This window comes from Empidonax traillii, unplaced genomic scaffold, assembly GCF_003031625.1.
Source record: "Empidonax traillii isolate 1590-97213 ecotype Southwest subspecies unplaced genomic scaffold, ASM303162v1 scaffold783:size459103, whole genome shotgun sequence".
NCBI classification, from domain to species: Eukaryota; Metazoa; Chordata; class Aves; order Passeriformes; family Tyrannidae; genus Empidonax; species Empidonax traillii.
This window is the reverse complement of record NW_020955976.1, coordinates 256102-275262: the sequence shown is the minus strand read 5'-3', so window position 1 is coordinate 275262 and position 19161 is coordinate 256102. Positions and strand designations below refer to the sequence as shown.

The 19161-nt window shown below is 42.6% G+C and overlaps 1 protein-coding gene across 6 annotated transcripts in view; it reads left to right on the top strand.

Annotated features, from left to right (window-relative positions):
* The window catches only part of PTPRJ (protein tyrosine phosphatase, receptor type J), a 76459-nt gene extending 69178 nt beyond the window's left edge, over positions 1 to 7281 (top strand). For all 6 annotated transcript variants that reach the window (XM_027901408.1, XM_027901407.1, XM_027901409.1 and 3 more), the window contains 7 exons: positions 424 to 514; positions 1339 to 1412; positions 1560 to 1694; positions 2088 to 2207; positions 2473 to 2633; positions 3104 to 3239; positions 3950 to 7281. In XM_027901408.1, the coding sequence (XP_027757209.1) occupies positions 424 to 514; positions 1339 to 1412; positions 1560 to 1694; positions 2088 to 2207; positions 2473 to 2633; positions 3104 to 3239; positions 3950 to 4108 (876 nt within the window). In that variant the 3' untranslated portion in view covers positions 4109 to 7281. The remainder of the gene's footprint in view (positions 1 to 423; positions 515 to 1338; positions 1413 to 1559; positions 1695 to 2087; positions 2208 to 2472; positions 2634 to 3103; positions 3240 to 3949) is intronic.
* Positions 7282 to 19161: the final 11880 nt, after the last annotated feature.

The following is a 19161-nucleotide window of genomic DNA, read 5'->3' as shown; positions in this document are numbered from 1 at the left end:
TAGGCTGGTGTTCCACCTTGCCTTCCTTCAGTCTGTTCATGATGTGTTTGCTTCCTTTCTCCCTGCAATGTCTGTAAAGCTTATGCAAAGTAGTTCAGTGTCTCGGGGCCAGAACTAGTGTGCCATTGACATCAGTGTTGTGTTTTGGCAAAACTGTTTCCAGGCTTTCAAAGCCCATCTCTGGTTTTTAAACACACTACAATTCCTACATTCTGTATTAATCCCTTCTCTATCAGGTTTGCCACTGTCACCCTCCCACCCTGTAATAAGATGATTTTTTATTGGCATTTATCCCAGTTTAACATGTTTGCTTTTACAGCACAGACCAGGAGTGTTTGCTTGGTGTATTTGTTTGTTTTTCATGTGTTTCTGTGTGATTCTGAAACCAGGACCAGGTGCTCATGAATCCTTCTTTTATTGTAGGAACTCAAGTCTGCTGGTGTTCATCAGCCCAAATTTGCTGCTGAACTACCTGAGAACAGGGGAAAAAATAGATACAACAATGTCTTACCATGTGAGTTACTCTCTTTGGTTTTGCATCTTCTATTGCTCGAATGTTTAGGTGAAAACCTTGGGTTTGGCTAATCTGGCTCCAAAAGTACCCAGAGGTTTCAAGTGTTTTCCATTTCCAAATGACTGAATTTGAGCTGCTGCTTTCCCAAAATCACTGTATAAGCAAACCTGAAAGAGTTTTCCCTCAAGGATGTTTCTTAAGAAAATTCCTTTAAAGAACTTTCCCTTAATTAAATAACTGTCATTTTCCATTCGTGAGAAACTTGCAGTCCAGGTTGGAAACACAAGAGGATAACAGTTGGCCACAGACAGATATACAGGCAGAGCTATAAGAAATGCAAGGCCAACTTTGCAGATGAATGAAGAGCCTTAAGCACTGCCAAGCTGCCCGTGGGCATCCCAATGTAGCAGAGTGTAAGAAGGAATTGAGAGGTGAACAGTGATGGGTACTTACGGATGCTTTGGAGGAAAAACATCAGCTGCAATGGCAGCAGGAGACAAATTACTCTTTTTTTATGCAGTAATTAAAACTAGTAAAATTTTATTGGATTGAAAATATATAAATAGGCAAAACCATACCATGTTTAACAACTGAATAAACTGTGTTGAGTATTCTGAGTGTTTAGCCTGGCCACTCATTTTTCTGAAGGCTTTAATTATAAAAGTACTGCTAGTTATGATTCCCAAAGTTCTGTTCTTATTCTTAAAATGCACACTGTTCCAAAACACCTCTTATTTAGAAACCATGCATTAGATAAACAGTATTTTGGTGAAAGGTTCCAGTTACAAAATTCATGATTGTCTTTTCCTTTTTTCTTTCTGCAGATGATATTTCTCGTGTTAAACTTTCAAATGAAAGCCCTGGATCTGGTGATTATATTAACGCAAACTATATGCCTGTAAGTTGCTTCGTTAGCTGAAATGAAATATAATGTTTATTTTTCTGATGTAGGCTTAGCTCTTAATGATGTTTAAAATCAGTTTTTATGTCTCACTGATGCCCATTTGTGTGTATATATATATTGATTTTGGTTTTTTCTTCTTAGGGCTATAACTCAAAGAAGGCATTTATTGCTGCACAGGGTCCTTTGCCCAATACTATAGATGACTTCTGGCAAATGATTTGGGAAAAGAATATCTACTCTATTGTTATGTTGACAAAATGTATGGAACAAGCTCGGGTATGTTTTTATCAAAACTGAACTGTCTCTTGAAGGCAGCTGGATCCCTTTTAATTTTGTAGTAGTTTGAAGACTGACCACTTTCTTTTAACAACCACCCTCTTGGTGGAAGACTATTTTCTAAATCAAACAGGCACAACTCCTTTTTTAGCTTTTTCCCATTTTCATATTTGCTGAGTATTGGAATAGATTGCCTCAGGAGAGTTGTGGAATTGCTGTCTTAAAGGGTGGGTTCTTCTCTCTAAAGAATGATTTTGGTAGAGCTTCTCTTGCCCTGGAATAGCTCTTGAGAAAGGTGACATGCTTTCTAGCTCTGCTTCAGGTGGTGTATTATTTAAAACTAAGAGTCAGTTGCCATGTGTCATGTGTCTAACTTTTTAACTCTGTTCTTAGACAAAATGTGAGCAGTACTGGCCAGACAAGCAATCCAAGACCTATGGTGACATTATAGTGACAATGGTCTCAGAAATTGTCCTTCCAGAATGGACAATAAGGGACTTCACTGTAGAAAAGGTAAGTACTGCCTTGGTTGTTAGCTGTTAGTATATAAAATAACCCTGTGCTTATGCAGATACTTGTAATATCTGCTGGAATGAACAGTTAGCCCCATCAGCAAAGAACAATGCAGCAGATTTTGTAACAGGCATCTTCACTGAAGCTGACCTTGGCCCAGTACATATGGCAGGAAACCCCTACTGTTGCTCCTCTGAAGCCAGTTTTCATTGGCTTGTGGGTTTGTTGTTTGGTTTGGTTTGTTTTTTAATGTATATTCCCGTAGTCCAACACACCAGAGAGCCACACGGTGCGGCAGTTCCATTTCACCTCCTGGCCGGATCACGGAGTGCCAGAGACAACAGACCTTCTCATCGACTTTAGACACCTTGTTCATCAGTACAACAGTCAAAATCCAATTGACTCTCCTACTCTGGTGCACTGCAGGTAGGAAGAACTTGTTTCTGGTAGACATGCTTTTTTATGATCAATTTCTTTTTTTTTTTTTTTCCCAATGGGATTAAAAACAAAATAAGTTTTTTGCTTCAAGACATGGGCCGAATTAAAACCTTTGCCCTGTGCTTCAGAAACTATCAATGCTACGTACGTAGCAAAGTAAGTGATACAAAATTTCATTAGAATCTCTCCTAGCCTGGAAAACTTAGCTGAAAAAGTTGTCCTTTCAAGTGCTTTTCAATACAATCTTGTGTGAGTGCAAGGCTGAGGAGCCCAGAAGCACATCTGTCCTTCCGCTCGGTGGTGGTAAGAGCCACCCCTTTGGGCTGCCAAAACTTTTATTGCCTGTGCCACTGAAATAATAGGAGGCATCATACCGGTTTCACTGGATTTTCATCAGACCAGCAGGTGGTTGGTAGAAAGCAGTAGGAGCAGTAAACAGCCTCCCTATGTCATTGCAGTGCCGGTGTCGGGAGAACGGGGACGTTCATCGCCATTGACCGCCTGATTCAGCAGATGGAAATGGAGAACACCGTGGATGTGTACGGAGTGGTGTACGACCTCCGCATGCACCGGCCCTTAATGGTGCAAACTGAGGTGAGGCTGGCTTGGGCCCGGCAGCACGTTCTTCAAGTGTGCTTAATAATCCAGGAAGCGTGGGCTCAAGATGTAGCTTAGAACTACAGGAAGATAAGATACTAAGGAGTTAAAATTGCCCTTTATTTAACTTCCCCTCCTTCCTTCTCTGTCTCTTCCCACAGAGGTAGTCATAGCCAGGGGCCACCATACATCCAAGCAAGAGTACTTTGTAGGACTGGCATCTGCAGCTGGAAGGAATCAAATCCCAAAGCAGACTTTTTTTTTGCAGCTTGTTTTACCCGTGTGGGTTTTGTCCTTTAGCTGTAAGCCAGAACGATCTTGAGTCAGGTGGTCTCGACGTGCATCTTTTCTTTTGTGGTCTGCAGGAATACAAGTTCTCCTGCTGAAATTATCACTTTGATCCAGGAAGGTGTATGAACTAACTCAAGCTGATTTGAAAAAGGCTGTAAAATCTCTATTGTGAAAGTTTTTTAGGAGGGCATTAGGCATGACAATAAACTTGATCCTAGTTTTATATGGGGATGATGGTCAGATGACATCATGACGTCCCTTCCAGCTCTATTTTCTATGAACTACACACACGAGTTCTAAAAAATACTCTGTGATAACATTCAGTGCAGTGCCAAAATCTACATTCAGAGGCAGAATTGCTTTGAAAATCAGAGGTTTTCTAGAAATGCATTACCTTCTCTTTTTCTCCTTATCAGGACCAGTACGTCTTCCTAAACCAGTGTGTTATGGATATTATTAAATCCCAGAGGGAGAAGAAAACTGATCTTATTTACCAAAACATGACAGCAATGGCAATCTATGAAAATTTCACACCTGGGCCAGGCTTCGGGAAGGCCAATGGCTACCACACATAGTCCAGCAGGAATGCAGTTTCCCCAGGACGTGTTACCTGCCCAGAGGAAAAGGAGGTGTTCTACTCATGTTTTCTGGGATTGTGTGCACTGTCTCATGTCTGGCTTCTCCAGCTCTGTCTGCATTCAGAGGAGTGCTGTACAGGAGGAAAAACACAATGCTGGCAGGAGCCGCGGGTTGATGTTAAAAAGAAAAAAACAACACAACACAAGCAAAACTATTTGAAGTTAACAGAGGAATCTTGCTTTTTTTCTTGGGAATTTAACAGTACTGATAGGTGAAATAGCATTTGCAGTATGAACAGTGAACTAGAATTTAAATATTAAAATAATAACACAAGCTTTTTATTACGATTTTATATGATTTCATTTACAGACACCAGGCTTGTGAGCTGTCTTAATATATTTAATTATAAGTTTCAGGAACATATTTTATCTACTGTATCTGGTTCCTTAGTTAATAGATATGTGCCTCTGTGATCTATTTTTGTTGTGTTCCTTTTTATTTAAAAAAAAAAGGAGTACAAATGGCTCCTTCAAATGGACATTTATACTTGGAAATTGTGCCTTTTCTAGTTGCTACTCTAGGAAAAAAAGAAAAAACAAACAGCAGAGATTCTATTTTTGTATGAAACTCTTAATGAGAACACAGATTTTTAAATAAGGCTTATGTCAAACTTTACTGTAGTTGCACTGTTGGCAGGACTCTCCAGAAGTTTGGAGGTGAGCTTTGTTTTCGCATTTCACCATAAATATCCCCTGCCTTAATGTTTTGGTGCCTCTGCCAGAGGAAAAGGAGTGTGGTCTGTCACTCCGAGCTTTAACTGTAGAAAAAAAAAACAACAGAGAAAGTGAATCTGTGAATGTGTGTGCGAGAGGGTGTGTGTGGGTGTGTGTGAAGGACAGAGTAGCTCCTCCCTGTTCCTGGCTGATATTTCTGTTTTTATACAATTTATAATGATTTATTTAAAGGTGCAATATATGATTTACTGAATAATGCTCACTCTATTCTAATAGAGTTTTTCTCAGGTTGGTGTCTTTTTATCATTGTTGTTGTTTTTTCCTCAAATATATAAATCTGTGAAAATGTTGAAACTAAGGTTCCAAGTGTTCAAGCACTCCCAAATGATTCACTGGCTTTACTGTTTCTACCAAAACACATTGTACAAAATTCTGCTGTAAAGACAAATTTCTCAGTTGTTTTAGCCATTCAAGACTGAGACACGTCTTACCTGCCTGCATCTCATTGTTCCAATGCAATTGTTTTATAATTACTTGCAATGTACTGCTGCTGTTGTTTTAACTGGTCCTTTCAGAAACAGAACAAGCAAGCAGAAATCCTCCAGTTGTTGATTTCACAGGTCAAGGATCAGATTGGATTTATTGTGCTGGTACATAACTGTTAGACTTAGGAAGGCATTATCAATGAAGGACTTAAGTAGCTTGGGGTGGGGGGAGGGTGTGTTTTTTGGTCTTTGGATCATTGCACTGGTTGCATTGCAGATGAATATGAAGTTGATGAATAATGCTATAGAATAGCTATAAAGAGGTGAAAAATCTTATGAAGGTTTAATAACCAGAGTCCCTGGAATTCTGCTGCTTTTTTGTTGTTTTGGGGGTTTTTTTCTTTGTTTTAGTAGACTTGTCAGAAAAAGCTGCAGATGCTGAGAATGTATGTGGCTTTACAGTGGAACCTGGCAACCTCACAGGATCCAATGTCAGCTGAAGGAAAATGTAGGAATTCCTGGTGCACAACTGTAACTTTACAAATATCCTGAGGAATTCTTTACAACCTGTTGTGAAACTGTGGTGTGCTGTGTCAGCAAAACTAGAGAACTGGCCACAGTGCAGTTCAGCTTTTGGTTGGTTGGTTTTGGAGTTTTGTTTATTTTGGTTAAATTTATTATATATGTATATTTTTTTTTAGCAGCCACTTGTGGGTTCTTGAATATGTTTTTCCTGTCTTTCTCTGAAATACTTTTAAAAAAAGCCAACAAAACAAAAAAAACTACCATGAGGTTAATGATCCTGCCAGCTCCATCCAAGCTGGCTGTCCACAAAGTGGATCTCTTACCGATATTCTTCCTAAGCTGCTGTCAGTTGACAAACAAAGATAAACCACTTGGACCAAACAGAACCATTCCAAAGGAACTGGGAGGGAGGAAAGTCTGCCCCTTACAGTCATGTTTGTTGTTATTTTTGTGGGTTTTTTTTAACTCTTACTCTTTTAGTTACAGCACATCTGTGCAGAGCACAGAGCCAGTATTCATTATTCCAGGTCTCCCAAGAACTTGGTGCCTTAGGGTGGCAAATGCTGTCTTGCTTCTGAAGGCCCTTGTTTTGTATAGCACAGAGGAGAGGGAGATGAGTCTTCCATGCTAGATAATGTTGATTTCATAACGTTGCAGCAGAAGATCAGAAAACTAGCTAGAACAGTAACTGGTTTTGCCTGACCATTGCCCAGATCCTCTTACCTAAACAGTCGGATCTGTCCCATTATTTTGGTGTTGGAAGCAGACATCAGATTCTCGCTTGTGGCACCATCTAATGAGTATCCATTTTAAATAAAACTGGATGCATATGTTTTCCCAAAACTGACTCATTGTGAGAAGAGACTGAAGGTTGAAGTAAATGACCCCTTGATCCCATGTTGATACGTGAAAAAAGTTGATAAGGCTTAAAATGTTGTTAAGATAAAGTTGGATGTAGTGACGATGTGAATAAGTAGGACCTGCCTTTTAGGATGTCTCTGCAGGAAGAGGAGGAGCACAGGTAATGCTCCACTACCTTGTGGATCTGTTTTGGTCAAGATGACTTGAATTCCTGCAATTATTTTCTCCCTGCCCTCTGATCTTTGTGTTATAATTGCTGAGATCTGTCTCTTTGGTCAGTGTTTTCTGTTGCTGTTGATTATCTAAAGCTGTCCACTGAAAGCTCCACTGTGTGACAATTACATCTCCTGCATTTCTGTTCTTTTTTCCCATTTGGGGCCTGCTTAAGAAGGGAAAAGTTGATATGTTTCAAATAAGTGACTGTCGAATATCATGAAACGATGTACAAATTTTGTTGTTTTCATATTTGTTGTACAGGAAATTTCCGCACATTATAATGTTTTTAATGGTTTGATTTGTTTTTAAAGATATAAAATAACAATTAAAAAGCATCATCCTAGAGCACTTTGCGTCTTATTTTTCCTTTCTTGGGGTTTTCTTTTTAGTTCCTTTTGAATAAAATTAATTTCCTGAAGTTTCATTTAGAAGGGCTTTATAGTAGGTAAGGAAAGTGGGCTCCTATCTCTGGGGTCGCCTTTGGGTCAGTTGTGTATTGCAGTCAGTGGAGCTCCCTGCAAGACTGTGATCTGTCTTTCAGACTTGCCTGGCAGGACCTGGGTCTGAGGTTAATGTGTCCTCGCACTTGGTGGATTCTCAAAATGAAGAGCTTGATACCAGGTAAAGGAACAGGACTGTGGTCCAAGGTCCATCAAAAGATTTCCATGCACTCAAATAGCCTTGAGGGAGGACCAGTGTTTCTAGGACTCATTTACTTTCAGAGGAACAAGCGTGAAGATTTTTCAATCCCTTTAAGATGTTCTGTTGTTGGGAGGTGATAGAAAGGCATGCAGAAATATCTGTGTTAATAATGTTATAGCTGGCTGCTTGATTACAGATTACCTGTCTGTAGATGCATAGAACATTATCTCAGTTAAGTCCTTTTCTCCTAAAATTTTTAGGTTCTCTTCCTAGCTGCCATCTGAATCACTCCCAAGGAGGATCACATGCCTGGAGGGTGATACTGGCATCCAGCAGCTCTCCAGTTCATCATGGGATGCTGACTCTTAACTGCAATATCTTGTGATCCTCCAGGGTAACTTCTGTGTTTTCTGAAGTGACAGGATGGTGAGATGGGAAGAGCAAAGTGCAATTGTCTCATCATCATTTAGTGGGGCATGTGCCAGCCACATGATGTTGTCTGAGTACTCTTGGTGAGACTTGTGTGGCAGGAGAGAAGCTGTGACAATGAACCTGTAGGACCTGCAGCAGGTGCCCACCACTGCCAGGGGTAATCAGCCTCAGGGAGGCTTTTAGAAAGCAAAATTCCTCGCTTTTTTTCCCTCTGAAATTAGATAAGTTTGAGATACTAGGACTTCAGTAAAGCCAACTGTTCTGGTTGTCATTTGGAGTGTTACTCTGTTCAGGTGGGTAGAGCTGAAACCGTGTACCTGGAAATCACATTCCGTACCTGGTCTTGTTGTGCATTAGTTCTAATGCCTTTGAGATTAAAGAGGTGGAGGTCAGAGAGGAGAGGACATAATGTTTCTGTCCTGTTCTTAACATGATGATGCTGCCCTCGCATGCCCTTCCTGGCTGGGAGTTATCAGGCAGCAAATGGAGTTTGGAGACGGACAAATGTGGATGTTTTTGTGGAAGAGGGTCAGAAATGGGAGCTTGGAAGGGCAGGACACCTGAAAACTTTGCACACTGTGCTTTTCTGAAGCAAAAAGAAAAAGCCTAGGTCTTAACAGTTCCTGGTTGTTCTGAGTAAAAACTAATTAAAAAATGCCGATGCAAGCACTTTTGTCGAGGGCCAGAATGAGGGGCAAGTGAAGATCAGCAGTTAACTTGCTTCTGAGGTAGGCAGGTACAACGTTCTCCCACTTCCCATACCCACCAGAGAAGTTACTGTAGTTCCTTTTTTCAGATACTGTGGCACTGCTGCAGAGAGTTCCTTTCAGACCTCGTGGTGTTGAAACCTCTGGCTGCAAAACTGTTCCATTTTCAGCACTTGGCAGAAGTGTTTAAGGAATTGGTACCAAACAGTGCCTCTCTCCAATCTTGTGCTTTGCTCCATTCTCTCTGCCCTTGGACTTGGCAAACCCTTTGCCCATGCCAGCCTCCTGCCTGCGAGGGAGGAGGAGGCAAATGAAGCAGAAAACCTGAGTTTGAAGTACCAGGAGGAGCTGCTTCCTGCCTGCATTGCTGGCTGAAGGGAAGGAGCTGTTAGTACATCTCACATGGGAGAGAAGCTGAGAGCTCTTCTCAGACTGTTTCTTAGATGTGAAGAAAAAGATTAAGAATTTAGGCCTGTTGTTCTTTGTCCCTGGTACTTAGCAGAGGCCCATTTGTTAATTCCAGTTGCTTTCCCTGGGGTTATTTCATTATAAATTAATAGACATAATTTCCTGACAGCAAGAGGAAAAGCTAGCAAATTATCCCCTCATGCTGAGAAAAGACAGTCTAGCGTGATCTCAAGTGAGTTATTTTAATTCACATTTTACCTCCAACTTTCCAAGTAATCAGGAAAAAAAAACAGATTCCTTGGAACAACGTTCTGGGTGTAGTGCTAATGTCTCATAGACATCTCTAGTATATTAATGGTGCTTCCAAGAAGTTTGCTAGAGACACGAGAGCTGTGTGCTCAGTGTGCTGGGGTCAGAGCTCTCTTCACACACTCTGCCATGTCTGTGCCCTTGTTTCACTGCAGGGCAGGATGGACAGGAAGACATGTATCCTCTGTAAGAGATTGCTGAACTTGTTTTATTTTTTTATCTGGCACTTTTTTGATGTGGTGTTTCTACAGTTGGGAATATTCTATCAGAAGGAAAACAGACTGTGATAAAGACCGATCTAATGTTAGCTCTGATTAAGGTACGTATCTACCTAAAAGGTGATTGTTGCCACTCCTGAAAGAAAATACATCCTGTTCATTTCTGGTTTAAGCCTCCAGATGGCACATGATTCCAGTGTTCTTTCCAGGGAAAGCTTTCCTTGCCAGGCTGCTCCTTTTTCACTTCCTTCCTAGATTCTGATCATCTCCTTCCACCCCATTTGCTGTTTCCCCTTCCTTCTCCCTACACCATAGGTGCAAAGCCTGTCTCCTCCAGTCCTGCCTAATGCTCCCTCCAGCCCTGAACCACACTTTTCATTAGGTCCAGGCCACTGTGCCTATGGATGGCTGGCTGCCTCCTCCACAGGGATATGTAGAGTGTTGTACACCTGATCAGATTACTTTTTTTCCAAAAAGTCTTAAGCTCAGCAATAGCTGGTAACACCAAATAATCCTTTTCTTCCTTGGGAAGTGCTCTTACTCTTCAATCTGTTGATACCTAGGCATTTTTTGATGGTGCACGTAGTCCAAGGTGTAAAGGCTCTGGCTGGGACCAGCCTGGTGCTGCTGGTTGTTCAGCATTCCCAGCTGTGTGCTCATTTCCCAGCCTGTTGGTCTGCTCCACAGCTGTTCCTAGCAATAATGGATTTATAGGATTGCTGAACACAGTGCAGATACATCAATTAAGACAGCAAACAGTGACGTGCTTGCTCATACTTCTCAATATGAGTAACGATTAAAAGTCTGTTTCAGTCAAGGGATCTGTTTGGAAGGGGGGGGGTGTAACACTAACTGTGATTGTCCTCTACCTTTTTTTTTTTGCACTAGTCCTTAGGGAGGTTTTAAATGCAGCTTTTAAAGCATCTGGCAACATCTGAGTTGCTTTGGTTTCTTCCATCTCCCACTTGAAATACAGCAAGATTTCAATGCAGAGCTCTAGTGATAGATGCCTTTTTTACAAGAAGGCAGTAGCAGAGATGGGTGTGTGAGAGAGCTCTAAATCTACTGGAAAATGTATCTGCAACTACCCTGCTTCTTATAAACCCTTCAGCCTTTGAGCAAGGAATAAATCAAAACTAGAAATAACACTTCACATCAGAACTTCCCGTGCTTGTGTATCAGCACCCGTCCTGTGGAAGATCAGCTCTGAGCAGCGTTTGGCTGGGCTGAACGGCTCTCAGCTGCTGCCTCCTGGTCCGAGTGAAGCTCCCAGTGCTGATGGTGACAGGCCAGGTTGGTACTAGCTGAAGGAAAGCTGAGCTCTGGGAGCCAGTTACCAAAATACTGAGAAAAGTTTCTGAACAATACAGATCAGTCAAGCCTTTAAAATCATTGTAATTTAGTTAAAAGCCAAGCTATTAAATTGGATTTTTCTCTGCATGATGGTCTCCTAAAATATGACTGAGAGGCCAGCAAATAGATTTCATAGTGTTTGCTGCAATCAATATTTTCATGTGTCAAGCTTGCTGGCAGCACATTAGTACCTGTCATGTTATTTCTGTTAAGACACACTATGTTGCCCCTTGGTATTTTGAAAATGAGTTTTTTAGGGATTTAGAAAGTGGGTGTTTTAAAAGTTAGTTTTTTAGAGGTTTAGAAAGTCTTCCCTTAAAAAATTGCCACTAAACAGAGGCTTGAACAGTTTCACATGAAAAAAAAAAATCTTTCTTGGGAATTTTCTCCTGTTTGGACATTTTTTAAAGCAATTTAAAGATGAACCCGGCTGTTTCGATCAGGATTTACAACTATGTTCAATTTTTGTTTCCTAAAATGTGTTTTGTAGTCAAGGAGACTGAAATACCGAGAAATCCAAAGAAAACACTGGTTCCTGTCACATGTGGAACATGACTTTATCTCTGCTCACCTATCCTTGCAAGTCAGACAAGTGAGGGAACATAGGCATACCCAAACCAAACAGCTTGCACAGGGCCTTTGCAAACCAAGCTTAGAGGGTTTTTTTGAGCCATATTAAGTACACAGTTAAAAAAGAGTGGGACAGAGAATAGGGAATCTGAATATATGTATTGATGTCAGTCAGTAATATCCCCTTAAACTTTCTGTAGATGATATTCTGAGTTATGTAGAACTGAAGACAAATTACTTTAACCCAAATAGCTCTACTGTATGTAGATTTTGGTATTATACGTGTTGACCTATTTCAAGACATGTATTTTTACCATGGTTTTCTCTTAGCTGACTAATAGATGTGAGTTAGGGCCTTATTTAAGGAGCTGTGGTAAGTATATGCTCTTTCCTGAAGAGCATTGTACTGATCCATCCATCACATATATTTGGGTATCCACTTTCTATTTCAGTGGAAGTTACGTATCTTTTTTGTAATTTTTTTCCCCCTCTAGCAACGTTATTCTCTTGCGATGTAATTTTACAAGTCAGTCTGAGGAAGGCAAAATGTTATTACCAAACCAGAGCCTTATGGCTCTCTCAAAGTCACTTGCTTTAAATGATATTAGAAGTTAGGGCAAGTATTATTCTACAAACTGTGGTCAGTTGGTTCCAGATGAAACATTGTTGTCGTTGCAGTTTATTACGTGAAGTGATCAATATGTTGTAAATGCTTTTACAAGGTAGAGCCAGAATCTGTGTGAAAACACAACCAGCAGCACCACAGTCTGCAGAGACTGCTCTCTCTGCACTTGGAGAAAATACAACATTGCTATTTTTCCTGAGATTGGGCTTTCACTCAGAGAACATTTCAATTTCTGAAGCACTTTGCTCTTCAGTTTATTTTAGAGAAGGCAGGATGGCTTTGGTGGACTCAGGTGGCTGCTTCCTGGGCTGAGGACAGAGCTGCTGAGGAGGGAAGGGCCATCTCCTGATTAGAGCTTGCAATCAGTTGCTGTGGCCAGAAGGAGGAGGTGAACACAACCAGCAGGTGCATGAGGCACAAGGCAGCAAAGTGATGACCATGGTCACCCTAATAAGCAGCATTTGCAATGGACTACTTAGATACAAAATTTTCAGGAGGCGTTTGAAAGCCGTTTTGCAAACTGCTCAGAAGTAGTTCCTTTCAGAAAAATGGGTGGAGTAGGAATAAAATCAGAGGGCTTTGTGGGTGATTCAATGTTGGTATCATTTACAAAGACAAACATTCATCTAGGAAATGCCACAAAAAGGATTGGCAAAATGCACTGACGTCTTTGCTAGCAGCTGCGTTGTGGGGGTGAATTGCTTTCCCAAGGCTGGGGGAAGCAGAAGGCACTCTTGCTGTACCGAGGGGCTGTGGTGGGGAAAACCTGTGTTGCGTTGCAGATGTACACTGCAAATATTTGCAGAAGTGAAGCTGCGGTGCTTCTTCTTTCACACAACAAAGAAAGGAAAAGAATAATATTTTCTGCGTAGTTAAATAATTCCATTGCAAAAAAAATAACGTCTCAATAACATGTAACTGTACCAGAAAACACCAGGCAAAGAGCAGGGACAGATTAGTGTGGAGCCTCTCATTAATCTCCGCAGAGAAGACATCGTGCTCCAAGCTGACAGTGGCCTTTTAACTTTGCTGATGTGTAAAGAAAATTCATACATGCTAATAGTCAAATTATGATTTCCCATGATTGAAAGGCAGGAGCATAACAAAGTGAGCTTTCCCTGCTCACTAGGACATCTGCCAGTGCTGTGATCAAATTATGGCTTTCCTTGGCCCACAGTCAGGAGCAAACTGCATATCCTTGATCAAAAGCGCAGTCTGCTTGGGTGGAGATGATTTAATTATTAGTGACAAATCTGACAAAAGTCCTTTGAAGTGACAGTCTCAGGATAGCTTAGTGTTCGCATATGGGGGAATGAATTGACTAATTGCAACAAGAAATAACCTCAACAATGAAACTGAAACATAAAGTGGGGGTTGAAGCTGCACAGAGCCACAGGCACCAGGTGTGAGGGTGGCCAGGCGAGGGAGACTTGCTGGTGCTGAAAACTGTGGGCGGGAAAAGAAATGTTTGGGGTACACCAGTTGTCCTAGAACACATCTGGCTTTTTTTGGTCTAGTTCTTGCTATGCAGAAGCAGCTGAGGGACCAGCCCAAGAAGTTGCAGTGGAGTGGTGCCTTGCCAGCCTTGCAAAGTCTCTGTTTCCCTGTTGTGGGCCAGTCCTCAGAAGCAGCCCGGCGCCCTTTGCACCAAGCAGAGCCACAGCACAGGAAAACAAGAGATTCAGTAGGGCTGTAATGGATGGAAAAGCCCAAAATAACTCTTTCAGTTAAATGAAATGCCAACTTCTCTAAGTAACTTCACAGCGAAGGCAGAAAGCAAATGGAAAACACAATGGTAATCAGAGTCTTGCTATACCTGGGCCAATCCCTCTGCCCTGGAAGCTGACTTTTAATTGCAAGGAAGGGTCTGTGAGCAGCCTGCTCTCTCTAATCTGCCCTGCTCCACTGGTAAACCAAAACCAGGCAGGCATCCTGAATGTGGCCACAGGCCTCCTGTTTGCTAATGGGTGTGGGGAGGACTCATTTCAAAGAGAGGAAGTCACAGCACCCAGATGGATTCTCCTTGGCAGCAGATGAAAGCTGTGTGGTTTGAGAACAAAGAGCTCAATTTTTGCATGTAGGAAATGAAGAGATCAGCTGAGTAATGTTATACAAGCTGGAGGGGAAGCCTTAAAAGTTAAAAAAAGTACATTACACTTGATGCATTTGCCAGTGGTGCTGACTGAGGCGTTTTGTGCTAACTGAAGTTGCAGTGCAATGCAGGTGAGGGCGCTGGGCAAGGACAGCAGTGGTGACAACAGATTTATACCTCTTCTACACTGCAGAACGTCACTGTTACTAAAAAGAGGAGAAAAGTGCTTTGGGGGTTTTATAACACAATTCTATCTGTTGCTGCTTGGAAATGGGGGCTTCATAGCTCCCATGCATGATCCTGTTGAGAACACAAATAAGTTAAACCAAGATTCCCATTGGCACTGGCAGTTAAAAACTGCTTTTTAAGATTCTGGCTCTCAGAAAAATCTTCTTTATGTAATACCTTATTCCATGGGTTTTTGCATGTTACTCACACTGGCTCTCCTCTCCTGGCCCCCTGGCTGCCAGCAGGGCTGTTCTTCACAGTGCCCCTCACTCCTCACTGCTGCTGTGTATTGTGCCCTCCCCTGCCCTTTCCCAGAGGCAGCGCCAGCTTCTGTGACAGGTTGGGCAGTGCCCTGTGGGGGGACTGATGAGGAATGGGCTGAGTCCATCACAGGGCAGCCCTTGGGCCCTCTCCTCACAGTGACCTCCCCGCTGCTGCCTCACCTGGGCCCAGACTCGAGGCATGGATCTTCTCCTTGCACCCCCTCCGCCATCAGGCCGAGGCTCCTCATCCAACCTGGCCGCCACATCCAATGTACTCCACGTCCTGCATTGCTGGGGACAGGACTGGCACAGCCCCTGTGGCACCCTGCAGGTAGGTCTGCCTTCTTCAGACATTTCCCTCCAAACAGAAAGTAAAAATGGTGCTGAGGGGAAACAACAAGTCCTATCCCAGGCAAGACATCCCTCAGGGCCCTCTGGGACTGGCTTCACCCTGGGTGGGTGTGAGGGGACGCTGAGGCAGCTCCTTGGGGCTCCCCACCTCTGGGGGGCTGAGGGGAATTTGTTTTCAAACCTCACATCAGGATTTTTGGTGCACGCCTTGGTGGCCACACCAGACTTTTTGGGGGTACACTGGGCTCCCCTCAGCACCTGCTCAAGGGGCAGGGGGATTGTTAGGCAGCCCACAGAGGAGACGGCATTTTGGTGCATCAGCCGCTGGGTCTGACACAGTGCTCCTACATCTTCCCCAGGTCTGAACCAAACCAGTCAGTAAACATGCAGGATTTGGGTTTCTCTGGCAGAAACCAGCAATGTCCAGAACTGGGCCAGGTTGTAGGTTCACACCCTTGAGAGCTGATAGTGAAGGAGGGCTTGAGTTGATGAATTATGCTGGTTGGTCCTTGTGCAAGTTGGAAGGGGAAAGACAGTGAGGGTGGAGGGACTCATGAATAATTAAACTCTGAGACGGAGGAACATACATAATGCATGATAAATTAGTCCAAGTGCAGCAGAGGAAGCATGAGTAAAGTTTGTTTCAACAAGCATAAAATGGGATGTGACAAGGTATTTACGCTAGAACAGCTGTTTGCTAAAATTTTTCATTTATTTATACAGATTTCCTCCCCCTCACAGTTAGGGGTCTGCCTAGAGTAGGAGAGAAATCAGCAACTGAGGTGGAAAAGAAGTTTGGTTCCTGCTAGATCCCAGTCCAGCATGCTCCCTGCCTGGGAGGTCTCCCTCCATCCTTAGTGCTTTCCTTTCTGATAATCTAATGCAATATTTCCCTCCTGGTCGCTTGGGCTGCAGTTTGACTGCAGCTAAGGCGGGTAGGGTAATGCTCTTAATTCCATGGAAACAGTGAAGCCCATGTTGACTCACTCTAGCCTTTTCTGATCCCAGATTCCCTAATTGTTTTCTTCCTTCCAAACTGTATTTGCTGTTACAACATAAAGTATTTATAAGATGTTACATTCATTACAGATGGTAATGAGGCTGCCAACCAGAGGGCACTGACTCTATACTGCAGTGTCAAACTGATTTAAGGAGCAGGGGATGTGTGTAAATAAAACTCCAGTCCCTTCCTTCTTTTAAACAAACCTGGCAAGTCTGTTCAAATTTACTTTTCTCGTAAATAACACTGAAGGCCAAAAGCTGCATTATTAGACTTGCAGAGCTGCTTCATCTGAATCAAAGTGAGTTCTGAACAACATGGTTTGTTTCTTTCCTCCACTGTGAATCACTTAAGGTCTCCAATCACAGGACACCACACACAGATGTTTATTACAGATAGCTAGTACAGCTACTCTGACACACAAAAACCACAGCTTTGACAGAGCTTTTGCTCATCACAGGCTGTATATGGAAAAGGACTGTGTGAAGCAATCTGGAGCTGAGCACTGAAACACCAGTTCTTTGATCTTGTCTCCTTCCATGTTCTGCTCACTCCAAAGCAGCCTTCCGCCTTAAAACAAAGGCCACTGGATGCCGTGCCTGCTGACCTGAATGCTCCAAGAGAGGGTTTCTCACAGGTGTAGAAAATACACAGGGAAATAATCTGTTACCCTCTGCAGCCTGCTTTCTTTCTTCTCTAGGACTGATCCCTGCTTTCTGGTGTTTATTGTACTTGGATTTTTCTATGTTTCTGGAGTTCACAGAACAGAAACCTCAAGCAGGGACTGCTTAAACTTGAGGTGGATGAAAAGCCAGTCCGAGTTCTTCTGACTGTTTTATTATTTTTTCTTATACATGGTCTTTCATCATTCCTTGCTAGAAAAGATAAAACTATGGAAAGTCACACCATCTCCCTGTCGTTTGTGTGCAAAGTAAGTGTGAAGACTTGAGTATAAAAGCTTTCTCCCAAAAATCAGTATGTTTTCTTTAAACTCTGAGGTCATCCATTTATTAAAAATATAAATGTTAAAAAGCATGCAACTACTGAGCCCATAAAACATACAGTTAAGACTGCATAACCCCCTCACTGAGGACGCACAGATGCAACTTCATACCCAGATGCTCCAAGAGATAGAGAAGGGGGAAGCAGCTTTTGATCTTGTGTTACAGAGAAGCCCAATGCAGTTTTAACAGCCTTAACTGTGTAATACAAAGATATGCTTCAGTTCCTTGAAGTGTCATAGGCTTCCTGCGTGCTGCTGGGCCATCCTAGAAGTGAGGAAGTGATGTGGCTTTCCTAGAGAGAACACCCTACTTCACAAAGCCGTCCTAAGGATAAATGTGCTCAGGAGAATATAAAAGGGCTACGGGCAGGCAGAGCACAGGAAAGCTATGGAAAGTCCTTGGTGAGCCGGGGTTTTTTGTCTGGTAGGGTTTTTCCCCTTTAGCTGTTGTAATCAATGACTCACTGATTTGCATGGCCACTCATGTTATGGATTCTGAAAAGCTTTGAGCACGGGATTGTGATGATGATATGCCCTGTCCCCCATCTCTAATTCAGACAGATTTCTTCTCTTTGTCTCTCTCCTCCCTCCGAGTGCCTTAATCTAGATGGGCCTTACCACTTTAAAACTAAAGTGGGACACTGGGATGTGAGAGAGAGAAAAGGAAAATATCTGAACTCCCTGACCTGTTCCAAATTAATTAGAGCCAAACCCACCTCAAATATGTGTAGAAAGCAGCTTAGAAAACACTCTGTTACTGCATTTAAATCCTGAGTCTAAAGCTTATGATGAATGATAAACCAAACCCTGCACCAGCATCTCTCTGTGCAGTTTGACCTCACTCCAAACATACTGAAGGAGAAAATGTAGGTGTTCACCGCATTTCTAGCATGATGCGCACAACTTGCAGACTAAAGCAACCCAATGCTTGCCAGTGGGATGAGATACCAGCGCAGCTGGCTGGCTGAGTGATTTTTGTTTTCAGCTGTATGAAAATTGAGAAGTTCCTGGTGGCAGGCTGCTCTGGTAACTTGCTTGGCATCCCTCTGTATTGTGTGCCACTGGTGTGGGCCCTGGCCTGCTGCTTACTGCCAAAGGTGTGGGGGCTCCTCACCTGCTGCCATGTTTCCCTTAGTTTCCTTAAGACGGTTGCTTCTAGCAAGTAAATGTTCAGCTTGGCTGCCTCTGCAACCAAGACACTGTTTTCCTAAGCTACACCTTGACAAGAGCCTATTTGAGGGAGCCCTCAGCATGTAATTGTCCTCAGATTGGCATTTGTTCCCTGCCCAGCACTGTCATTGAAAGGGGAACATAAAAGGGGAATACCATGGCTTCAAGTGGAACCCTGCGTTTTCCAAAGATAGCAAAAGATCCCTAGCTGGAAGAAAAGCCTATGTGAATTAGCATGGGTCTATCTGTGATAATTTACATCAAAGGAAAATCCAGATCATAAATGCTTGCACATGTAGCTTTTGAAGATCAGAGTGCAAAGTCTGGGCTGCTGAATTGTTGGGCTGTGCCTCTGTGCTGCCTGATTTTAGCTACTGTCGCTCTTGAGGAGCATCTTTTCTAGCTCCTCCTGTGTAACACAGCCTTCAGAGCTCTGGGGGTAACATCTTTGGCTTGTGGTCCTCCAAAGAGCTGTAGTATCAGCATGAAAAGAAAGCAGAGGTCTCACATAAATAAGTGAAAATATATCCATGTCAAACAGGAGATTAAAGGCAATGGCACATGAAAGCGACAAGTGGTTATTGTTAATGACAGTCTTGCTGAGTCTATTCTAATATCTAACCTATTCAAACTTCTAATCTTCATATTCTAATCTTTTTTTCCTTACCATTTGCTTTGTTGTTAAGGATCCCCTCCCACTTCAAAAGCAGCGTAGCTTTTTGCAAAGTCTTAGCCTTTCAAGGGGTTGGTTCTGAATTACAGACAACTTTGTCCTCTAATACATGTAGGTTGAGGGTATGTTATGTTACTGGTGAAGATTGGATGGGATTTGCTCTTCATTTGTGTCAGGAGACTGA